The sequence below is a fragment of the Uloborus diversus genome, unplaced genomic scaffold (genome assembly GCF_026930045.1).
Source record: "Uloborus diversus isolate 005 unplaced genomic scaffold, Udiv.v.3.1 scaffold_1115, whole genome shotgun sequence".
In the NCBI taxonomy this organism is placed as follows: Eukaryota; Metazoa; Arthropoda; class Arachnida; order Araneae; family Uloboridae; genus Uloborus; species Uloborus diversus.
This window is the reverse complement of record NW_026557783.1, coordinates 1-18931: the sequence shown is the minus strand read 5'-3', so window position 1 is coordinate 18931 and position 18931 is coordinate 1. Positions and strand designations below refer to the sequence as shown.

At 33.7% G+C, this 18931-nt stretch overlaps 1 protein-coding gene across 1 annotated transcript in view; it reads right to left on the bottom strand.

Annotated features, from left to right (window-relative positions):
• The window catches only part of LOC129232250 (translocation protein SEC63 homolog), a gene marked incomplete at its 5' end in the record, with an annotated part of 41897 nt that extends 23614 nt beyond the window's left edge, over positions 1–18283 (bottom strand). The window contains 6 exons of the mRNA XM_054866456.1: positions 6204–6351; positions 7699–7844; positions 11756–11848; positions 11941–12171; positions 15101–15209; positions 18233–18283. Of these exons, the coding sequence (XP_054722431.1) occupies positions 6204–6351; positions 7699–7844; positions 11756–11848; positions 11941–12171; positions 15101–15209; positions 18233–18283 (778 nt within the window). The remainder of the gene's footprint in view (positions 1–6203; positions 6352–7698; positions 7845–11755; positions 11849–11940; positions 12172–15100; positions 15210–18232) is intronic.
• Positions 18284–18931: the final 648 nt, after the last annotated feature.

Genomic DNA, 18931 nt, shown 5'->3' with positions numbered 1-18931 from the left:
GTTCCGGGAATTGTAAAACAACATATTCTGAGAGCCGAAAGATTTATCAGCAAAAAGGTTGTTAGTATCAGATCTGATAACGGGACGGAATTTGTAAATCAGGAACTAGACGGGTTTGTCAGAATATGGGTATACATCATGAACTCACAAATGTGTACACACCAGAGCAAAATGGATTAATTGAAAATTTTAACCGCACAGTAACAAATAGTGCACGCGTTTTGTTAAAAGAAAGTGGTTTGCCAAACAATTTTTGGCCCGACGCGATGTTATATTTTGTATACACATGGAATAGGATTTGTCATTCAAGTCAAGAAAAGACTCCTTTTGAACTTTACGGGGGAAGAAAACTGTCTGTAAGACATTTAAAAGCATTCGGAACTACTTGTTTTGCCGGTATCCCACGACAATTAAGAAAGAAACTAGACCTAAAAGCCGAAAAAGGCGTTTTGATCGGATACGCGTTCAATCGTAAAGGATTTCGCGTTTATCTTCCTGACAAAGATAAAGTCATTGAAACAATCAACGTATCTTTCAAAGAGAATTCCTTTTTCAAGGACGAATTTACTTCCGAGGAGGAATCGCGCGGAAAAGAAAATACCCTTTTCTGGCCTCTTTCGCCTCAGGCAGAAGATAAGAATTCTTCGGAAGAAAGCGAAGATTCGAATCGCTTCAGAGAATTAGATATTGAAAGTAGCTCTGAAGGGGGGCGGAAAGTTCAGACAGTGAGGGGGATGATTCTAGTCGCAAACCAGTGCGGGAAGCTAGGTGGATTCGGAAATTTGTCCCTAGACCTGATGGTTCAAGAAACGACGTATATTATTTTGAAAAGGGGAATAGCAAAAGATTAAGATCGTTGAATGATGTTCAAAAATATTGTCTTCGTGAAAACATAGCGTATGATCCGGAATTATTTAATTTTAACGGCAAAGATGATTTTCAGGGTGAAGTTTCAAATCAATCTAAAATTTTAACTCATGTTTCTTGACTAGACATAGAAATTCAAGTCCCTAGAACATATAAACAGTCATTAAAATCTAATGAAAGGGGGGAATGGCAAAAATCAATGGAAATTGAAATAGGCACTATGCGTAAAAGAAATGTTTGGAATTTAGTCAAATTACCGGAAAATGTTAATCCTATCGGATGTAGATGGGTTTATAATTTAAAGAAAGGGGAAAATGGTGAAGTTTATAAAAGTAGACTAGTCGCACAGGGGACTAATCAAGTGAGGGGACTAGATTTTGATCTAACCTTCTGCCCAGTAGTCTGCTTTAGTACAATTCGCTTTTTCTTTTCTTTGTTGGTATCAAGAGAAAATTGGCTACATATCCAATGTGACGTTAAAAGTGCGTACCTATATGCTCCTATTGATGAAATAATATATATGAAGCAACCCCCAGGTTTTATTGAGAAGGGAAAAGAAAATTATGTGTGCAAATTGAATAAAGCTATATACGGCCTGCACCAAAGCGGTCGTCTGTGGTTTTATGAAATTGAAAATATATTGCTTAAAATTGGTTTTCATAAATTTTTATCATGTAATTGTGTTTATTATACTGATAATGTGATTTTACTCTTATATGTGGATGACATTGTGTTATTCAGTGAGAAGGACAGGAATATTAAAGATGCTTTGAATTTACTTCAAAAACATGTTGAAATTAAAATTTTAGGTAAAACTAAAAAGCTACTAGGTGTAGAATTTGAAAATGAAGGAAATGGCTTAAATTTACATCAAACTGAATACATTCGTGTAGTTTATGAAAGATTTAGTAAATTTAAAATTCCTATTTCTTCTCTACCTATTAGTAAAGGATGTGTTTATTCAAAGTTAAATTGTCCTACTACTCAAACTGAGATTGACGAAATGTCAAAATATCCATACAAGAGTTTATTAGGGTGTTTATCATTTATTTCTAGTAGAACACGTCCTGATATATCATATGCTGTTAACATTTTCAGCCAATTTCAAAGCAACCCAGGAATGGTACACTGGGATGGATTGTTGAAATTACTAGGATATGTTTTCCATACTAAAGATTTAAAATTAAACTTAAAATGTGAAAATGTTCAACTTATAACTTTTTCGGATGCTGATTTCGCCACAAATAAAGATGATAGAACCTCATTAGGCGGTCAACTTGTTTTACTTGATAAAGCTCCAATTGAATGGCGCACGTTCAAAGAACGAAGCGTTAGCCTTTCAACGATGGAAGCTGAATTTATTGCCATGACAGAATGTGCAAAAGAACTCATGTGGTTTGATCGTATAATTGACGAATGCATCAAAATAAAAATTGTTAAAAGTTGTAAAATTAAATCTATTTTGTATGTGGATAATCAGGCTACGTTAGATTTTGTTAAATCGCCTATCGAAAATCATCGTAGTAAACACATTGATATCAAATTGTTTTTCATTCGGGATTTAGTTCATGAAAATATTTTTGACGTGAGATATGTCAAAAGCAAAGATAACATATCGGACATATTCACGAAACCTCTCACCCGATTAGAAATTCAAAGATTTATTGAAAATTTTTTTTTGCACAAATATAATTTAAAAACATTTTTAGAAATTTTTGAAAATTGTTTAATGTACTTTAAATTTTTCTTCTTTGCATCATGTTTTGTGAAATGTTTTTGCAAGTTCTAACAATTTAATTGTCCATCTGAATGTTTCGGTGGCTTTTTCTCCCTATCAACCGGGTTGCGAACAGCTTTTTGTTACGTCTCGTTAAAAGTGAAAATGTAATTGTCAGAGTCTTCCCGGGAGTTAGGATTGAGGGAGTTTATTGTTGCAGGAAGGTCTATCGCGGGTGTATTTGTTTTTCATTTTGTGAGACCCTATTTTGGAATATTGGAAACACCACTTGTTCCCGTTAGAATTTGTAATTTTCCTTCATTGAATAAATAATGGTGCAAAAATGTTATTAAAAAAAAAAAAAAAAAAAAAATTTGAATTGGTAAAAATGAAATTTTAATCAGTTAAAATTATCATACAGTCTTTAAGTATAGAAGGGGAGCATTTTTTTGAAGATTTTTAGTGATCTTTTTGTAAATGAAATTATTTAATGAGAAATAGATAGTTAGTAAAAGAGCTTATTTAAATTTCGTCATAAATATTTCTCAATATATGCTAATACTATACTATTTTCAAGACTGTGATATTTTATATGCTGATTCGAACAGTTACTGTGGGTTTTTTATATTTCAGATTAATCTACTGTCACTGTTATAAATTAAACTGGAAAAATGATTGAAAAATTATAAAGGACTTTGATCAAGAATTTGTTTTCAAACTTTTGGTGAAAACGTACTATGAGTTACAACGTACGAGAGAGTACGGAAGAAAAAAAAGGACATTTCAAGATGATTGTTCTTTGAACTTTTAAATTTTTTTTTTCAGCAATGTGTGTTGCATGTTGTGTTTTTCTCAAATTTTGAGAATCTAGATCTATATTGGAAGTTCGTAATATAGAGTCAAGTTTATATTTAAAAAAAAAAAAAAAAAATTGTTCATTGTTTTTCTCATAGTTCTTAATATGTGGAAATTGCGTTAATGTCTAAATGAAAGTTAAAATTTTTTTGAATGTTTTCATTGTGAGATGATGAGAGGGGGGGCCTTGTTAGGCATAAATGCCTGTTAATAACAACAGTAAATAATCCTATCTCATCACCTCACAACACCAATAGTAAAAGAATGTTTTTCCTTACTTATAATGTATTACCAATCATTCTGCATGACTGGGGTAAAAGATTCTTATCAGCACTCATTCACATTGGTCGAATCGACCGAATGTTTGTTTCACTTTCGTTCACCCTTGGCGGGAACTCCGTTGTGGATGACGTCATAGAAAGCTTCTAGAAGGAATCTGATGGCACGTGTGCTTAACGATAGCAGTGATGTGTCCGTTCACGTGACTCGGATATGCTAATGACCCGAGGGGATATTTAAACTGCTCGCGGCTTTAGTTCGCTCTCTCTTTGATCATCTCTCGTCGATGTAGGCGGTCGCTTGATCGGTATGTCGAACTTGCTTGTTCGTGCCGTTCGCCCTTTATTAAAATGATTAGCTGGACTTAGCTTATTTCCCAATGGGTCTACTTCATCAAAGTGTTTAGTCAATAGTCATGCAGTTTGCGTTGCACTGTTAGTTATCTCATGCAGAAGTAGCATGTGGAGAGATTATGTTGTTAGTATTTATTTTTATCATTTACAGCGTGTTTTTATCTATTTACATTATCGTTTAAATAAACTTCATGAAAGTTAGAAATAGTTTGTCAAGTTCTTATTTCCGAACTCACTCTGCTAGTATCAAAGAAACATTGGGGAGATATTATTAGATTAGAAATTCTCCCCAACATTCTTCACGGTTGGGGCGTTGCTTCGCTACAAGTAGTACTCAGGTAGCTTTGCTTTAGAAGACTCGCAGTTATTGGACATCACACAAACTCGCCGCCCCATGACGAGCATATTGATGAATTGGACGATCATTAGCTTACACAATCAGGTGGGGAAAATTGAAGATGAACGACCGGGACATCATCATCTTCTGGACAGTATTAAGTTACATCTATGTTGAAACGTTTAAAACTTCTTCTCTTCTTGAATAATATGACAAAAATACTAAATAAGGTAAAATTACGTAGATGCTTTTATGTCAGATAGGGCGCTAAGCCCTCAGCTTCACTGATCGCCATTTTGGAACGCTGAGATTTGGCCGCCATCCCGTTAAACTTCTCACTCCACCGATGTGCGCCCTCTCCATAGGAGATCAAGCGCGATGCGTGGGAACCAATCAGTACGTTTGGTCCTAAACAACAAAGGAAAGGATGCTATCGAAATTTCAATGGCCGTTCAAGAAGATGAAAAAGAACAGATTTTCGAAATGAACGGAAAAAAATTAACGCAAAGCAAGAATTGGTGAAAAAATATTAAAACCACATAATTGACACCATAAAATGGGATGCCCGGAGGAAAAAAGGGAATGCACCTGAAAACAAAACAAAACAAAAAAGGTGGAAAAACGATTAAAATGACAGAAAAAATGGGAAAAAGACTTATCAATAAAAATGTGATATGCATTATCACAATGCTTTTTGAATTTAAAGCAATCTGTGTGTAATATGGCATGAATCTTGAAATATTTATCATTATGTTAAATGAGAGCTTCACATATGTAATTCGAAATGCATTTTTCAAGTCATTGAAAAAGAGATTTATCTTCCAAGAAGTGCCTTTTACTACAGGCCAAGAGGAAAGCAAAACTGTGGCAAGCCTAGAAAATGGTGGTTGCACCAAGAAGCCATAACAGGTTCTTAGCCTAGTCCCCCTTAATGATGATGAAAACCACTGAAAAGTTCTGACACTAGTTGACTTTTATCTTATGAGTCTATGAATTCAGGAAAGTACGAGGGCTGTTCAATAAGTAATAAGACTAAATTTATAAAAAATACAGAATAACTTTAATCGTCACAATTTACATGGTTTTTTTAAGAATAACTTCTGTGGGACTAAATGCATTTATTCCAATGTTCTTTCCACTTCTTTAAAACTTGTGAACGTTAAGTTTGTGAGAGCTTTTGCAGAACTGCCTCCGCAGAGTTTAGACATGCTTTGTTGCTTTCAAAATGTTTGCCTCGTAATGGTTTCTTAATGAGGAAACAGAAGTAGTCGATATAAAATAATTCTGCGATTCCCCTTGATGATAATAGCAGCAGTGTTAATCATTGTCTCTGTGAAGGTTGTCCCTCACGTTCAATATCTTCCATATTTTGCCTGCCTTCCTTAAAAGCTTTATGCCAGCAAAAAGTACCGACTCGAAACATTGCTTCATCGTTGAAAACTTCACGTATCATATCAAAGATCTCCGATGCTGATTTTTGCAGACAAAAACAAACTTCAATCGCATAACTTTGTTCTAACGACCCTTCCATTTTGTCACCTGGCTGCGTCTTGTGGGCGCCCGCCAACAGGCTACAATTCAATCCTGTGATACTCAGGAACATGAGTCTGTATGCGCCAACTATTGATAGATTTTGTTAATACAGACAAAAAACATTTTTCATTGCCACAGAAATTAACATTCCGATGAGTGGTTTCGCGACGTGGCCTATGCACACTTGTATAAGAAAACCAGAAATTAAATAAAAAATCAAAACAGAAAAGTATCATTTCCAATACATTATTGATTGAGTTACCTTCAGATTTTACTTCTACTTCTACTGCAGGCATTTTTGCAATGACATTCATGACATCGTCATACTGGTCATCATTTAGGCTACGGAGCATTGCCCGACGGTCATCAGCCTTCATGGCCGCCAAGTTTCGAATGCTGCGGATATTGCGCTGGAAAAAGAAGAGCAAAGTAACTTTGGTTGCATGATTTATAAATGTAATGCAACACAAATAAAAAAGATTCGTCAAAAAGCAATATCTGCAAATACCAATAAAAAATTAGAATATTGATAAACTTTATAATAATTTTAACTGTATGCAATTAATCTTAAGCAATAAAAAAACAAAAATGAAACAAACTAGTTACACCAGCGCCACAGATAAATGATATAAGAAAATTTATTTCAAGTCATAACAATAACTACCCCCCCCCCCCCCCAAAAAAAAAATGTTCATTTTGTTAGGGTACAGGGTTAGAAAAATCTATAATATTTTACATGCCCTGCCGGGCATGTTTGTCTAAAAGATACATGCCCGAATTTTTACATGCCCAGTTTTCCTCATTGTATTGTATATCAATAAAAACATTTGAATTTGTTGTACAGCATTAATCAGAGGAATTATTTTTATATAAATTATTTAAAAAAGTTTGAATAAATAGTACATAATAAACCGTTGTTAAATTTAACAAAATTTAAATTATATAAAGGGAAGGATCTCTTCCACGCAAACCATCTTAGCAGTAGGGCTTGAAATAAATTTTGAGCTCCAAGTAAGGAAACGGTAATTTTTCAATAAAATACGAAATAATAAAGCTTTAGGAAAAAATATATGATAAAAAAAATTCCATGCCCGGCCTGGCATGTAAGGGTAAAAGATTCATGCTCGATCGGAATTTTTACATGCCACGGGCATGTCCTACAGTATAATTTTCGAGCCCTGTTAGGGTAAAAACAAAAGAATGATATTTAGTTTTTAAATAGCTGCAGGAAATGAAAACCTAAGAACTTAATTTGTTTGCTGGAAACATCTCAAAAGTGTAAATATTAAGTAGATTTTAAAAATGAAAATTAGAGCTTGGATGGAAGAAAAAACCTATTTTTTCAATAACAATACTTTGATTTTTCCATGCTTAGAAAACACCAATTTTAATTTACATTATAACAATAAATATTGAAAAACTGACAAAAGTGTTGATCATGCCATAGAGATCTTTTTGATCATTTTTTACTTATTTCCTTTAAAACTTAAACTGTATCAATTTGCAGTAATTCAAGCAACAAAATGAATGTTCTGCTTTCATGAATAAAAGAGAAAAAGAAAAATATGCAAGAACATAAAACTTAACACTCTAAAAATAAAGACTTAAAAACATTAAAAAAAATAATTGCATAAACAAAAGAAAGTGAGTTATAGTGAAAATTCACTAGAACTTATGGCTAGAATGCGTGAAGAAATTCTAAAAGGAAAGAGTGCAAAATGAAGTACAGATGAAGTCAATTAATCCCAGTTTGTTACCTTCCTGGTGGTGAAATGCCTCAACATATCTTCTGTGATGTGGGGCAGCTGCAAAAGAGGGCTCTTATTGTCCCACAGAGCCTGCACAATGCAAGGACACAATTTCATGGCATTTTCCATCGTGTCCAGATTGGGCATGCGGGAAACTAAAAATGAAATACAGACATCACTCGAAACTTCATAACAGGACTATATTAACAGATTTTGCCATTTGTTTGCAAAAAGGAAAAAAAATCATCTTATTCAAGGTACGTTTTCTCACCAAATGATTTTTTTGTTGAAAAACTATCAAGTACTCCAATTTAAATGATCTAAATAGAATGGGTGATAAGATTGGTGGTTCAGAAAAGTTTTGGAATAAACAGAGTTAAAAAGGGGGGGGGGGGATTTAATGATAGCAGTAAAAATTAATAAATTCAATACAAAAAAAATTGATCAGTTTTCTATAACAACCACTAGTATCTACTCAAAAAAAAAAACATCTTTTCAAACATCTGTTTCGTTCATCCTTTGTAAGTGAAACAGAACAAAAATTTGATTTTCACATAACATCCTACATTTAAAAAATTAAATTTTCTTTCAAATCCTTTAGTTTCAAATGTTATTTGAAGTTTTTTTTTCTTTCATTAATAGTGTAAAAACAAGACTGTTTTCTACACTTAATTCAAAAAAGTCATACAAATTGCAAACATTTAAGTGCAAAACTGTGGTCGGTATAGTTTGAGAATTTCAAAAACAATAAATAAAAAGACATTTAATTAAAATTTTTTAGTTTACTAGGGGGCTCTGACCTCTGCTTTCTAACGCTCACCAACCTCCGAAAATTGCTTCGCAATCTTATTTGATTCGCAAAGATTTAAATCGTCAATTAAAAGAAACAGATTGAAAACGCATTATGAGCTCCCTTTGGAACAAACAGCACCCCTTCCCTGGGCTTCAAAATAACGTGTACCAACTTGCAGAGCCATTAAGGGGCTCCTGAGCATTGAAAAACTGCAGTTTTGTACGTTTGAAAAGTCGCTTTCATATTCGTGGTCTCTAGTAATATTGCTTTGCTCTTTAGCTCGAAGCTTGAACCGAGTTGAGCCTAAGATTTTCTGTTAAAATCGAAACCCTTAAAGTTTGTGAATAAGGAAAGACAGAACAAGCGAATTGAAAAGACGTGACTATAGCAACGCCAAATAAAACATCAATAATTTAAACGGATGTAAGATTATTCAAACTTGATTTTTAACTGCTTGTAACTGTTTTTCATTTGGAGATAGAATCTTAGTTTTTCGACCGTAGATCAAGTTAGATCTGGATTAAAAAAAGCCACTTTTTCCAGTGGTGTCAAAAAGAAAACTGTGGGACAATTCTTTTGCTTTTTACCGATAGATTAATGAAGAAAGTAGTGCCTAAATTTTAGCTAAGCCTAAAACACTTCGAGCTACAAACAAATAACTCCCGCCGTATTCGCGTTAAAGCATTGAAATAAATCGAGTAGAAAGCGGAAAATTCTACTCTTTCCCACGGTATATAATATTAATATATGCAAGTAAATTTTCACCCCTTTTATAGGCAATAACAGGCAGTATATGCGATTTGTGAGCTTAAAAAATTAATTTAAAAAAGAACTAATTCGAATTAAAAAAAATAAAACCCCAGGTGCACACCCCCGGGGCTTGAAGTAATTTTGTATAAAATTTGAAGGCTGTAGGTGCTGTGGGGCCTCCTGGACGCAGGCCCGCCACTGACTTCCTTCCAGAATTTCTTAGAAAGCTTACTTTTTTTACTATAAAGATAAATTGTATTTTCAAAGTTCCTTGAAGAAAGTTTTAATCAATCAAATCAGTTTTCCTTACGTACAATTAGCACTGTATAGGCAAGTATACATTTATAAATGTTACAATTGTTGCGAAGACACGAGCCAAGGAAGAGATAACGAGAGAGCTCGGAACCCCCCTTACCTCCTTCGAGCAACCCCGAGCCCCGGAGGGTGGAAGAGAGAGAGGAGAACTCAGACGGGGTGCGACCGGGAGACCAGTAGCTAGTGGACTCCAGCTGGCTAGCCACGGGGGGTAAGTGTTTCTTCTGGAATTCCTCTTAATCGGTTACTTGTCCGAGTTTGAATTATGTATTAAAATATAGAACGGACAATTTAACTCTCTGTTTATTGTCTAATCTTTGTTCCAACATGTTCGAGCGTTGTTTCATCTGGTGCCATGACCAGGATGCATTGATTTGAGAAAGCATGCGTATATGCATGCAAATTTTTTTTTCTCCTTGCACCATTCTGTTACAGTTTAGCTCTAGGCATTGTTGAAGGAAGGCGTAAACTAAGCAAAAGAACAATTTTTTTCAATTTTGACTTAGTATTTGTGTGTATTCCAGTCTGAGCCACGTGCAAGTTTTTTCAATAATCTGTTAGCATCAGTTGCTGAATTTCAATGAGGTATAAATGTTGTTCTTGATCTTAATTCATAATGTTTACTGTAGACAATTGTACAGTTATTTTGTATATTTCTCAAGACGTTGCAATTAGCAGCACAAAATTTCTTGTGTCACGTGCTGCTAATGTTGGGTATAGCTGACGCGAAATTTCTAGTAATTTGTTACTTTCACATTGTATTGTTTTGTGTGCTCACAAATATTTTACATTCTTGGTTATTAATGTGGTCTTGTTCCATTTGAGAAGTTAAAATGAGTCGGAGGGGACGCAGGCAAAACAATAATACCGTATCGGGAAATTCGAGAGCTTCGTTAACAATGAACGCTAACTCCACGGTTGAACCAATTCCCAATATTTCTTTACTGGAATTAATTCCTAAATTTTCAGGGACAGCGGCGCTTCCCGTGAGGGCATTTATAGCAAAAATTAACGAGATTTCTCAAATAAGCGGGTGGTCGGATACACAGAAACTAATAACAAAACTAAAATTGACTGATGGGGCGGAAAATTTTGTGCACGCGGACCCGAGGGCTTCAACCACACGAAGTTTCGATGAATTAGTAGAAAGGTTGCTATACAGGTTCGATAATCCTCTCCCCTTATCAACGTATCTAAACGAGCTCGCAACTTGCGCTCAACGTAGAAAAGAAACAGTTCATGACTACTCAACGCGGCTAAGAGTGTTAGGGAGAAATATAGGTTCAGTTCAGGGAACGAGGGAAACGTTCCAACTACCTGTTTTCAAACACAGTTTGTACATTACTCAGGACTTTATGTACAGGACTTGGGACATAACTCAGGACTTTATGTACTCCTGTAGGCTAGCCAGTTTATTCGAACAATTTTTTCTTGGTGCGGAGGAGTGTCGCGAAGACACGAGCCAAGGAAGAGATAACGAGAGAGCTCGGAACCCCCCTCACCTCCGAGCAACCCCGAGCCCCGGAGTGTGGAAGAGAGAGAGGAGAACTCAGACGGGGTGCGACCGGGAGACCAGCAGCTAGTGGACTCAAGCTGGTTAGCCACGGGGGGTAAGTGTTTCTTCGGGAATTCCTCTTAATCGGCCACTTGTCTGAGTTTGAATTATGTATTAAAATATAGAAAGGGACTTTATTTTAATTAATTTCTTGAGAAATATACAAAATAACTGTACAATTGTCTACAGTAAACATTATGAATTAAGATCAAGAACAACATTTATACCTCATTGAAATTCAGCGACTGATGCTAACAGATTATTGAAAAAACTTGCACGTGACTCAGACTGGAATACGCACAAATACTAAGTCAAAATTGCAAAAAATTGTTCTTTTGCTTAGTTTACGCCTTCCTTCAACAATTTAACTCTCTGTTTATTGTCTAATCTTTGTCCCAACATGTTCGAGCGTTGGTTCACAATAAAATTAACTTTGTTTCAAGTTCTTGCGACAAATTAATGTTTAAAATACTTATCTATAGAATTTGAAAATCAAATTTTTTTTAAATACCATAGTTTAATTTTGAATAACATGTTTACATATGATATGTTTCTACAAATTATTCAGAAGATCTAAAGATCATTATGAATCTGTATTAAGCGTGATACTAACAAGCTACCCAATAAATATTAATCAAAATAAAAATGCTTACTTCTGCCAGTCAAGGCTAACATTGTTAACTGTGAGGCACACTGGACGAATTCCTGTAATAGGTAGGGGCACTTTTTCACAATATACAAACGATCTATATTTTAAAAAAGGAGAAAAAAAGTAAGTATACTGAGCACCACATACAGCAAGAATATCCAAGGAAGTGAGCAGAAAAAACAAACAAACCTTCATCCAGTGTATTAGGTGGAAGCTTCATTCTGGACAGATGCGCATGAATCAATGCTCTAGCCTTGATGCTGTACCCGAAGCAAAGTGGTTTCTCTTTATTCTTTTCTCCCAAGTTGGGAAGGTCTTTAATGAGTTGTGGCACCTCGACGTTGTCACTGGGACGCTCCACAACTTCTCCGTTGTGGCTTTTCTCAAACTCTAAAGAGGCTGCCAGAATCATAATCACTCCTGAAAGCAATCAGAACAGTTCTTTAACTAACGATTCTTCATCAGGTTTTACAGGAACACAGAAACCTTCGGAGGAATTATTTTTTCTGCTCATAGACAGAGACCCACCTCACAGAGGATATTTCTCATTTATCCTGGAAGGATCGCGGAACACAGAAGCCGCCAAGAAAATACTTGCTGTTGTGCTTTTTTGAGCAATCACGATTGCTTATTGTTCTCACTTGACTGTTTTGATGTGCTATCATTTTATTTTCCCGCCAGCACCCTCTGCAGCATCACCGTCAACCGGCTCCTCACGATGCTGCTCCTATAGCGAAAACAATCTCCAGGTTGCATCCATATCCTACACACACATGCATACATACATGCACGTACAAACAAACACATACACAAACGCATACATACAGAACCTACACATTCACACAGACACACAACTACCCACACACTCATGCCTGCACACAGACACATATGCCTGCACACAGACACATATGCCTACACACACATACACATTCCCCCCTACCAAAAACACTCATACACACAACTACCTACACACTCATACCTGCACACAGACACAAACACACACGCCTACATACACACACACTCGTGATTGCGAAAAACATAATTTGAATTCCAAATGTCAAAATTCAAATTAATTTTTAAAAATTTTTTTTAGATATCCCCTTTTCTTCAAGCAGATTATATTAACATTACTTTTTTTTTTTTTTTGATGAGAAACTTAAATGACAAAATTTGCAGCAAGCTCGCACTGCTACTTATTTTGTAAAACCCATCTTATGGAGGTTTTTACTATACATAAATTTTCTTATAATTCCTTCATTATCATAAAACCTAAAATTAACGTAAAAAGAAAAGCTTCTACTTCTCTTGAAGCAATGGCATAATCATGTAAAATCTTACTAATCTTATATATATGCGAAAGTTTGTCTGTATGGATGTATGGATGTTTGTTACTCTTTCACGCAAAAACTACTGAACGGATTTTGATGAAACTTTACAATAATATAGCTTATGCATCAGAATAACACATAGGGTAGTTTTTGTCCCGTTATGGGGGGCAAAACCCCCCTTAGGGGGGCAATAAAACACAATTTTTGTATAAATTCTCTAATATGGGGATGAAAAAATGCTTGCACATATTAACATTATATGTCCATCGAAAGCTCTGATTTTTCTGCTGAAGATGGCACCTGTTCGAAATTTCTAAGTAGTATAAAAAACGAGTTATGAGCTTTTTAGATCCATGTTCGAAGGCTTTCCTCAACTCAATACAGTATTTAGTGTATCATCTCAACTCCCTGTCGATAGCGACAATTGTTGTATTGTTGACTTTCTTTGCTTTTCGTGATTGTTCAAGGCTTTTCTCAAGTCAAATCTCGAAGTAAGATTTTTGCACAAATTGGCAAATAATACATGATTTGGCTGATGATTTTCCATTTAAACGGAACTTTAATGTAATTAATGGTTTTTATTATTATTTATGCTGATTGAACACTTACTCATTATCCAAACAACCAGCAGATCGCCAAAATGTTTGCAGAAAGATTTCCGTAGCTGATGCATTTGGCAGTTTTTTCAACGTTGCTGTTTTTGAAGCCGAAGACTACGTCATAATGTTTCTCAGCTTTCACCATGTAAACAAAATATCGCCAATCAAAGAATTTTCAAAAGACTTTTTTTACTGTGTTAAATAATCCAGCAACTAAATTAGGCAAATCCATAAACAGCACAAAAACTTCCATTAATTTTCCTTTTTGCACAATTTCAAACAATCACCAAATTTTATTACTTATTTTGGTAACATTTCGGATGAAACTGTTTAGCGCCATTTTATGGTGACCAAAAATATCTCAGCATCTGGCGACGATATCTCTGTAACGAAAATTAATATCATATCGTTTTACAAAGTAAGGAAAGAATGGGGGAGCATCATCGAAGGTACCCCGAAACGACTTTCGCAAATTCGGTAAAATCGCACCAAGAGCCCACAATGATTGAAATTTCCCGAAATAACTAAAGCAAGTATAAGGGGATTACGAGCGCAGCTACTTTTTTTTAATCACTTTGTACTTCATTAGCCATACAGAGAAGGTTTTAGACTCCATGTTAAAAAAAAGTATCAACAGATTAATCTTTTTAAACATGAGAAGATTAATTTCATGTTTTTTAAATTTGTATATGCTTAAATATAGTGCTTTCGTTTCTAAATCAATACTACTTTGTTCTTTATACTTACTGCTATTTTAGTTTTATGGGTAAGGAAGAAACTCGATTTTTAATCACGTCAAAAAGATGTGTTTTAAATTCTTTCACTTAAAACAGAAAACAAAAGCAAGTAACGATTTTTTCTAATAATTATTACTGATCCAGGCAACGCCAGGTATTTTTGCTAGTATTACATATTTTCTAAACTTGCTCTAATATTTCAATATAATGGTTATAACTCATACTTTACTTTACTCTTACTTTAGCTACCTTTTCATTATATACATAAAACCAATAATAAGAATACATATGTTAATTTACATATTTTTAAAAATATTTTAACAAATGATAGTATGAAATTATCTGGCAATATTTAGTATCATTTGTTGCCCCTTCACAAGCTTTTCATTTATTTTTTCATTTAAAATACTTTTTGTTTATTACTTATATTTAGTTATTTTTTTCTTGAAAAACTTCAGTAGAGAACTTTTACTGTGAACTTAATTTCATCACAAAACTGAAAACTAATAGTGAAGAGATATTTCCTCCCAATATATCATTTTATATCTACAAGAAATTTGGTTCACAACTAAAAAACAAGTAAAACAAAATCAAAAAGGAAAAATTTTATTTAATCACAATATATTAAAGGAAAACAAACTATTTTTTGAAGAAAAACATGAAAGACACTTAGCTACATACTTACTTTTATATATCATATGTGGAGTTTTATAAATAAAATAGTAATATAATTGAGTTGTATCTAAGAGAACTTGATCACCGCCAAACTTCACTGAACGATACCACCAGATACCCTAAAAAATATGGAAACAAATACTACTAATGTAACAATATTTTACCAAGAACAAAATATACAGTAAGTTATGCTTCATTGCATTTAGTGAATATTTTTAAGCAGAAATGAACCCTAGGTTCAGAAACATTCATCAGAAATGAATTTTTAGGTAGAAAATAAAAGTTCATCAGGTAAAGTTTTAAAAACAATCTTTTAACAATAAAAATAAATCTATCAATAAAGGCTTGGGACAGTTCTTGCTTTAGTTAATTTCTGCAATGATACTTTATGTGCTAGGAAACCTTTTTTTTTCATTCATATGTACAAAACATACTAGGCATCATAGGTCTAAGCCAAGGATTCTGGGAAGGAATGGCTTTGACTATCAAGCTTCTGATACTCGGAATGCCACTATCTATATATATAAAATTGAATGTTTGTCTGTATGTCATCCATGAACTCATTATTTTTGGTACTGGGAATGTTTATAGACCAGTTCGAAAAAAATCCGATCGATAGTTCCTTTTTTATTCCAATTTAAGTCACAATCCATTGGATAAATATGAATAAAATTATCGGCTGCAGAAATTAATTCGCGTGAAAGATCTCATTGATAAGAAGTTAGCTGTTGCCATTTTTCTTGAGTTTGAGCAAATAAATTCTTTCTTTATTGTTTTATGGCTTTTCATGCAACGGGGGGATTTAAAACTTTTTCTATTTGATATTTTTAGCGATTGATTGATCTTGCAAACTGCGTGAGTACAAAATTTGAGTATAGTCACGGCTTCACTTGATACCTGGACCGATTATTATGAAAATTACTATATATATATGTATTTTTCCACGGAGAAGGTGCATAATATGCTCATTGAAGCCACTCGCCACCAGGTGGCACTGCAGAGTAGCAACTTCTGCCCCGTTCAACCGATTGTCATGAAAATCAGTATAATGATGTATCTTTCTTGTTGGCAAAGCAAAGCGCGTCGGGTACAGCTAGTTAAAGATAAAAACAAATGGCAACTGTAAAGTATTAGTGAAACCAAGAACTGTTCTATTGATTTTTTTTTAAAAAAAAGGAGTAATTTTCTAAAATAAGAGAGTTAGTTTACTTTTTAATTAGAAGTTACAACTGTCTTTTTTCCTGTACAGACATGCAATAAGAGCAATCCGAAAACAACCAGCTACTTTGCTAACAGGTAAAGAATAAAATCAAATGTATGAAATCAATAAAAAATAACAAACTTGAATATTAATTAAATGTGTTTTGGAAAACTATATCACCATAAAGGGTATTACAAAATATAGCATTCAGTAACTTTAAAATGTAAAATTTAAATTTCAACTGTTTCTTTTTAGTTTTGTTATTATTTTCAAAAACTATGAACATCTGGGTCAGTCCAAATAGTGTTTGCAACTAAAGTCATAGACTGTATATTTTAAAAATAACTATCTAAAATCAAATTTTAAATCATAAAGCAATGGTGGTTATTTTGAATTTGCATGAGTATTTTTAGAGGTATTCAATACTTAATCGGAAAATTGTTATAACTCACATTGCAGACTCTACAGTGCAAGACTTGATAATGCCTTTCATATTTGAAATGACATAAATTTTTTTGATGAACTTTTACTTTAAGTCGAAAAACAGGAAGAGTATTAAGTCACTCACAATTTTTCAGTTAAAAATATGAATTTTTGTTTGTGTTATAAACTCAGAAATATGTATCTGCAGAATCCAGCACAAATATAAAGATTTTTTTACATTGCTTTAAATAAGCACATATCAATAAATATTTTTATTTTCTAATTTTATGCACCATTTGACACAGTTATGCCAAAAATAAATAAATCAGCAAAAATAAAATAAATATCAGTTAATAAACATCGTATTAACGGAATTCAAAAAGTGTGCTGGACTCGACATTTCACTTCAGTAATTCCTTTATTTTACTTTTCCACAAACGTTTTTTTTATTTGAATTTGTTTGCATTTTTTTTTTGTAGACATTTTATTTTTGTAAAAATTATGGTATAGGCATCTTGCTTTGTTTTTCTATAGGGCCAATTTAAGAACTAAGCATTAATGAAACTATTAGCTCTGCTCTAGTAGACAGGGTTGGTATAAAAAGTTTTTTTTTTTAAAAACCGGGCTGATGAGCACTTATAAGCACCAAAAAGCAGTCCTCGGCTGGAATTGACTGAGCTGGCAGTGTATTTCATGTATTTCTGCCTTAGCCCTGGCTATATTGCGGTAACTTACTGAAATTACCATGCCTTGCCTTCAATCTTCGAGTTGAACCGAACAATTGTTTTGGTCACTCGTCTGGTCAGTGTTAATTCTGCATTAGCTACAAGTTTGACACTCTAGGCTTCCTTAAGAGGTTTTCCACCTCCAGCACAGTCACTCTTATGCCGGGCTGATGAGTGCTAATAAGCACGAAACTGCAGTCCTTGGCTGGAATTGACTGAGCTGGCGGTGTATTTCATGAACTTGGAACAACTTGTTTGCCATAACTGTTCAATTTACTGTTTGATTAGCACAATATTTATTTTGAGTTTGTGTTGGTAAGACGTCTTACACTGGCAAAAAAAAATAATTTCAGCATGTGGATAGAATAAATATTGCGAAACGGCCCTTCTACAAAAATAGTAACAATACTTTTAAGTCATTTGTCAAAATAATAAAGATGTGTCTGAACTTAACATGCCCCAAGCACAAATATTGAATGAAAGGTCATTATTAGAATAACATTCAATGTAGAGTGCATAACAATAAAACTGCATATTTAGAGCTCTGAGAGGAGTTCCAAACATTTTGTGAAGCAAGAAAAATGTGACCTTAATGTGCTTTAGAATGAGCTTGCTCATTATATTCAATATTTTTTTTACATTTTAACAAGTTCTGCATAAGACATACATGTTGCAAATACCTTGAAATGATAATAAAGAAAAAAAACATGGTCATAAAAACTATGCATTTTAAAGTTTAGAATTTTTTTTATTTCAAAACTTTGAATTTTTTCCCAAAGAATAAAAAACTTACCACTGCAACTGGCAAAGCCACCATAAAAACAAGGGCATACAATCCAAGAACCTAAAAGAAATAAATCAAGCAATTTTATGCAAAAAGCATATTTAATTTTTAAATATATTTTTTGCAAAGCATGATTTTAAGCATTGTAAATAACAAAAATGAAAATTTTGGGAGATTTTGTGCAAAGGATATGAGAAAAGTCTTTGTTTTACCGCAAACAGATGTTGGTAATAATCCTAAGAGCTGTTATTCAGATTGGACTGAAGGAAAAACTTTTTCATAAAAGTTAATGAGTGATCTAAACTGCACACTCTTTCTGCCCCAAACTTCCAATTTACATCCCACTATTTCCAACAGCCACAACTATATTATCCAATTTAGTGAATTACTAAACCCAAGTCTCAACTCAATGCAACTATCACAGCATGCTATTACCCAAGCTGATGGGGGGGGGGGGGGAACTAAAGCTAATGAAATGTTTGATAGCATAGCAAACTATCTCAAAGGCACCAAAGTAAGGAAGTGCAATTTTATTCCATTTGATTTAATAAATTCATCAACTGTTAACTATTGTTTTTTAAACAGCCGCAGTTTGAAATAGCTGTTTTCTTCTGACCAAAAGAATTTTTTTACTCTTAGATTTATATTACAATTGTATGCTTTATTATAAGTAGCCTTAAACCTCACTTTTCAGATGTTTTGACAGTA